Source organism: Dendroctonus ponderosae, unplaced genomic scaffold (genome assembly GCF_020466585.1).
Source record: "Dendroctonus ponderosae isolate FM_Combo_2020 unplaced genomic scaffold, Dpon_F_20191213v2 Dpon_F_20191213_1, whole genome shotgun sequence".
Taxonomy (NCBI): Eukaryota; Metazoa; Arthropoda; class Insecta; order Coleoptera; family Curculionidae; genus Dendroctonus; species Dendroctonus ponderosae.
This window is the reverse complement of record NW_026017110.1, coordinates 39225913-39232161: the sequence shown is the minus strand read 5'-3', so window position 1 is coordinate 39232161 and position 6249 is coordinate 39225913. Positions and strand designations below refer to the sequence as shown.

The window sequence follows — 6249 nt, the reverse complement described above, 5'->3', positions numbered from 1 at the left end:
GTCAGCCAGTTGCAGCGCTACCTGCGTAACGCGGTAACAAGGACGCCCATATGATTGCCATCTCTCTTATTTTACTTACTCTATGATATGAACCAATTTCATTTTTTGCCGGTGAACGTTCGTAGAACGGCTGTAGAACGGCCGTAGTACTGACGTACCAACCAATCCGAATTCAGTATTTGGTCGGACCAAATCAGCTGATTCAAAACATTCAATAACAGGAAATATTTTAGGTTAAAAATTCGACTGACAGCAAACGGTAACGGCAAGTTTATAAACCGCTTTTTGAAGCGCAAACGGCAATCGTCAGCGCAAACGGCACCGGTACAGGCAACGTCAAGTTTATAAATCGGCCTTTAAGATTATTCCGTCAATTTTCAATCTCAGTATATCTATGTTTTCAATTTGCAATCATAAGCATTTTCAACTCGTTTGATAATTGTCATATTTATCTTTCTTTTACAATAATGGAGCATAACGTGGCTCGGATAATGAAAGTGTTGTGTTCCGAACTCTGTGATCTCTGGATAACTGTGAAGTTTATTTGAGTTTTACAACAACTGAATATCAGGTAGCCAGATACCAGCCGCTTCCAGTGTTGTGTTGTGTTCGTGAAAATCAAGATTGTCGACGATATCGATTTCCTGAGAATCACTGAAAGCTTGACTCGAAATAATTTTGCATATTTTACTCCAAGATATGGCCTGTCCAGAAAATATACAATAAAAGAACAGAAATGGCCGCAGTCCAAGGCTGGACGCTAATGTGGAAGGAGTTTTAGTGAGTAAACAGCTTGGCTGGAGCCCCACACAACCCAGAGCGCCAGAATACCAGCCTGTAAGAGCATTTCCTAAACTTTATCGATAACGAAAAAACGAAGACAAACACAACCATCAGGTACCAACTGAACGTAAATAGCAGGTAATAATTGGATACTTATATCAACATTTCTGCATATTTGTTCAACATATTTATTATTTAATGTGAATAAAACTTATTTCAGATTTTGTTGAAACACTACACGATCACACAACAAATCTACACGAAGTTTCAATAATATTTCGAGTATCTCATATTGCCCTTTAATTGTAATGTTAATTGAAGCTCTAGCATAAACATCACAATAAAGGGGCATGATAAAATGCTTGAAATGTTATTGAAACTTCAACGGAAATCACAGAGGTCATAAAATGAAATCAAATACCCCGCTAAATTTTGATGTGACTAACCCAAACTAAGCCAATCGATAAAGAAGATTTCTTCTGCCAGTAGTGGAAATTAGAGTTTAGTTTTGCCTGCAGCCGCTGAGATAAGCGACAAATAGCATTCTGCAGACGCATATGGCAGTTTCCAATCTATAACCTCTGTGATCTGTGATTTTATGGTTTCTATAAATATATAAAAGTTATCACTTTTGTCAAGCGTCCCGTGACGCACACCATTTTTTTTCAAATACTTTTGAATGTGGCATTTTGATAATACGAATTTTTTTCCCAGTATTATGTGATTTACGCAAAGGTAGATCGAGGTACAAAGTCAGATTTACACAACGACTAAATATTGTTCAGTGGTATTCGATTCATGGAAAAATTAAGTATTTTCTTAGTTAACTCTAAAAGGCCCAATAAAATGACAGAATTAACAATTTTTTTACTTTTCCGGAGCGGTCATTAGTACAGTTGGCTGTACTAATGACCGCTAATGCTACACATAAAAGTAGACGACTCCTAAAGGCGATTTTTCCCGATTTTGAAATACGTCAAATATATGCAGAATGTATGTCAAAAACTTGTTTTAGTTTGACAATTTAATTAATTTATTTGAAGTCTTGTATTGATTTCATAAATCTCTCAGCTACTGTTTTTGTTGACCATCCTTCCTCGATTAATGTAATTATTCGAGTTTTTTTCAAATAATTTAGAATGTGTCATTTTGATAATAGGAAAAAGTATTTGTCAGTATTATGTCATTTACGCAAAGGCAGATCGAGGTAGAAAGTCAGACACAACTATTTAATCGTCTACCTTTATGTGACGCCGACTGTACCTACCTAGTTTAACTAAATCAAATTCTAGAGCTAATTTCGCTTACCAAACACTAGGACGACTTCCTTCGTATGCCTTGGGGAGTTTAAACTTTTTAACGATTTCTTCCATTTGGCTGGGAGGTGCGGAAGTTGCCATTTGTGAAACACTTCTGGCAAGACACTGACTTGCAACTAGCTTAAGATTACGATTTAAAGTAATCCAACTTACTTTAACTGCGACTGACATTTAAACGCGTAATCTAAGACACAGAGTGAAAAGTTATTGACTGTCTCAAAATCCATATGAAGATTACAATCAATTTTATTCTAACAGCTCTAGCAGCTAAGTTTACGGCGTATTTTCAAAATATTTTGGTTCAAATGTTTGGCTGTTGAATAAAAAAATATTGCACAATACACATATAAATACAGTCTTGTCTTATCAATAAAACCGTTCTAACTTAAAGTAAATTGATCTCTTTGCTTATATCAAATAAATTTCGTGGATTATTTAAAAAAATAAAAACATAACCTTACCTTACCTTAACTTGACTTGCCACTAGTCACCACCACAGATCACAGAGGTTTGCGATCTCCACAGATCACAGAGGTTACTCTGTAATGTCGCTACAAGCTTCTTTTTTATCGGGGTAGACTACCGCAAGAGAGGGGGTAGATTTGGGTCTCTGGGAGGTAGCCCAGTTATTTATCCATATTATACTATAACAACAATTTCTGTCTGGAATTTGCCATACGTATTAAAATTACATGTTTTACCAAAAAAAATTATTAACGTAAAATCCTTTAAACGACAGAATTTATTTATCATTTATATTATTATCATTATTTTCAGTTATAATAATTGGGATTGGAATCAAGTTAATGTTAATGCGATATGTTGGTAGGTTGATAGGTTTTTTTCTTTCTTGCGAATGTCGCGTGAAAGGTAAAAATAAGCAAGACAGACTCGCTGTATACATACGAACCATAACTTATGCGGAAGAAGTACCCGCAATAGAAAATTTATAAATGGGGTTTGTTGAAATGAACATTTTTATCGAATAGGTCTTTCGGTCACCTCCGGTTGGTTGGTGAAATTTGTCCTCTTTTTTGCCTAGTCTGACGCGGCAATTTTTTTAAGTTAAATTGTTTTCTTTCTAATCTCATCTCATAAACTGCAAGCTTTAAGTATAGGGAATATTATATGATAAATATAAGTTTAGAATTTAACGTAGAATTCAAAAATTAAAGAAAGAATCGGGCATTGTATTTAAAATAACAAAGTTGAGTGTTTAGTTACTTTTCGGAGAGTTTTGCGACGAACATTTTGAGAAAATCCCATAAGATATTTGCCAATTTACACCTTAATGTTTGGCGATTTGTAACTGTTATCTTTTACTACTTTTTAAAATTGATATGATTATATTTGTTTTATGCAAATATATTTATATACAGTTTGTATACTTTTACAAAATAAACTATTCATATTCTACAGTTAAACATATACCTATATATTTACAAGTAATGAAAATAATTATTTAACCTCCCGCATCTGAATATAGAATTACGATTCTGTGTTCTGTTGATCGTTGTTATCAACTTTTGTGCCGTGTTACTATACATATATTAATGTGCCGTTTACTGTGTTTACTATACATATACTTCTTTAATTTAGCGCCTGAAATCGTGTCAAGAGTCCGCGTCCGGACGCCGTGAGAAGAACGAAAACCGCCATTCATTGCGGCCAGTTTTAATTTTGTTTTGTTTTAAAATTGTTTTTATAAGCTTTAACACATAAAGTAACACAAATCTGCAAATGTTATGTTTGGGAGCAGGAACTTCTTTCATTTAAAAAAAAATATTTCCTTGAATATTTTCTATTGTGCTGTTATGACTAAATGATTGATGATGAAAATAATTATAATTATGAAATGAAAATTTCCAATAAAATAAGTTAGAGTCTTCCGTGTCGTCTTTATCGAATTCCATAATCAAACAAAATTAACTTTTCATTCCCCCTATTTTTTTTGGGCGGTAGGGTGTCTGCCCTTACCCCTATGTATAGAGTAAAGGCGGATGACCCTTTCTAAAGCGTTAAAAATCGTCTTAGTACGAGGTGCATTCTTATCATTGTTAAGTTTCTCTTCTTCTCCGCTCTTTTTCTTCGTTTTGATAATTTTTTTCTTATCGTATATTTTGGAACTTTTCAGCAGCAGTCTTAAATTTTTTCTGCCTTGTCGAATATCTTCGAGTGCCCACGACGCTTTCTTCATTATAGTTCTTAAAATTTTTCGACTTTATTTTTATACTGTCTAATTATCTAAGTAAACCGAAGCGCGGTCCATAAACACAACTTGGATCATACATAAGGTAACCTGGAGAAAAAACGGGACTGACTCTGTCGTGACTCCTGTCCTGATATTGCAGGCTATACCAACAAAATGAGGAAACCTTTTAATATGGGGTTCCTCTGCCCGATGCGCGCTCTTCCACTGTGCACGCTTTTTTTATCAGCAGAATGGGGTTCCCTGTAACTAGGGTTTCCCTGCATGACAATTTCTACCATGATATCAATAGGTGTGGATGATGTAGAAATTGGAAAAAAGTAAACAAATTCATCTGTTTAATCTGAGAAATCACCGATTTTCTACTGAATTCCTTATAGCCTTATCTTGGAAAATAATATAGAGATGGCTCTCTTGGAATTTTGCACACAACCTACCAAAAGCAGTTTGTTTGACTCTTACAGCATTTTCTTCTGTATTTTGTAAGGCTCATTTTTAATTTTCTATAGTTCTAGCACACCGTCTTTATAGCTTTTTATACTTCTTAGAACACACAAAAGATCCCTTAAGCATGATCTTCCCAGTCGCCTGCTCGGTGATAAAATTAATATTCTTCATTTCGTCAAATTAATAATGGGCTTGTTAGAGCACTCTAGAATTCGCCACTGTCAAGAATCAGCCGTCCACCTCTATCGAGTCAAAAGTTAAAAAAAAAATCGGTTAGTAGGTGAGTCGACCGAAAAATCGGGTCATAAAAAGGGTAATACAGGGTGTCCCACCGGGAACCGCCACGATCGATATTTGGCAAACTGTAATTAGAAGACATTTGAAAATTGGACAGTGTGCCAAGGTAATATGCAATGCCAAGGAAAATATTTTCAAGATGGCTACGCTTCCGGTTATACCGGAAGTAGGTATCAATTTGCTTATTTTAAATGGAACACCCTATATATTATTACGTTTTTGATATTCTAGGGATGGCCGATTAAAATAATAAACTTTCCTTCCTTCACTATATTTCAGCAATTTATTAATTCACTAAGGAGACTACTCAAAATCACTAAAATCCAAAAACACATCAAAAATCTTAAGATGGCGAAACCCGCTAACCCAAAACGTCTAAACTCAGAAAATCGGCCAGGCCATGTTGCCAGTGTAAGCCTATTTTGCTAGCCACGCGGTTGCCATACCAAACTCCTACAATATATTTCAACTTTTATGTAAAAAATGTTAGTTGCAGCCACTCGAATAATTATTCGTTTTTCCGATAAGGTAATTTGTGCTACTTAATTCGAGTCGCCTTTCTTGCTGAAAAGGACTTACTTTAATGAAATTTCGACAACATTTTGATTAAAATTACTATTAATACAAAGTGTTAAGAAAGTAAGTTTCAAAATGACGTTGAAAAAACAGCCAAAATTCTATTTTTTAAAATGGAAACAATTCAATAAATATTCAAAAAATAAGAGTAAGTTAGTGTAACGATGTCTATTCCAAAAGAGTTTGATTTTCGAAATATTGCGAGTTTAATGTTTTTATATGGCTATTTTCTCGAATCTTATTTAATATTCAACTCTCTTAGATGTCATAACGAAAGTGGCCATTTTTAATAAAATCAAATGCCAAAGAAATGCTTACAGCTGTCAGTCACCCTTGGAAAATAATGAATAATTATGCCCAGACGATTAAATTATACAAACGAAGATTATTTAAACGTATTTATTATTTCTGGAGAATGTGATAAAGTTATTTCAAGAACATCTGACACATTTGCCATTCAATATCCACACAAACCGAAGCAGTCACTGTCTGCCGTTAAACAAATTATAGAAAATTTCAAGAATATGAAGGCTTTCACGGCCGGTTAAATCACATTTAGGAATGTTTTCCGGGCTTTGAAGCCGTGGTCTATGGGAATTTCTTCCTGACGTTTCGTCC

General features: G+C 34.5%; 1 protein-coding gene across 4 annotated transcripts in view; it reads right to left on the bottom strand.

Moving 5' to 3' along the window:
- The window catches only part of LOC109532996 (kynurenine aminotransferase), a 46582-nt gene extending 43945 nt beyond the window's left edge, over positions 1 to 2637 (bottom strand). For 2 of the 4 annotated variants that reach the window (XM_019898169.2, XM_019898170.2), the window contains exon 1: positions 2092 to 2554. In XM_019898169.2, the coding sequence (XP_019753728.1) occupies positions 2092 to 2273 (182 nt within the window). In that variant the 5' untranslated portion in view covers positions 2274 to 2554. The other 2 variants (XM_048661332.1, XM_019898173.2) reach the window with 2 other exon arrangements.
- Between the last annotated feature and the right edge of the window lie 3612 nt (positions 2638 to 6249).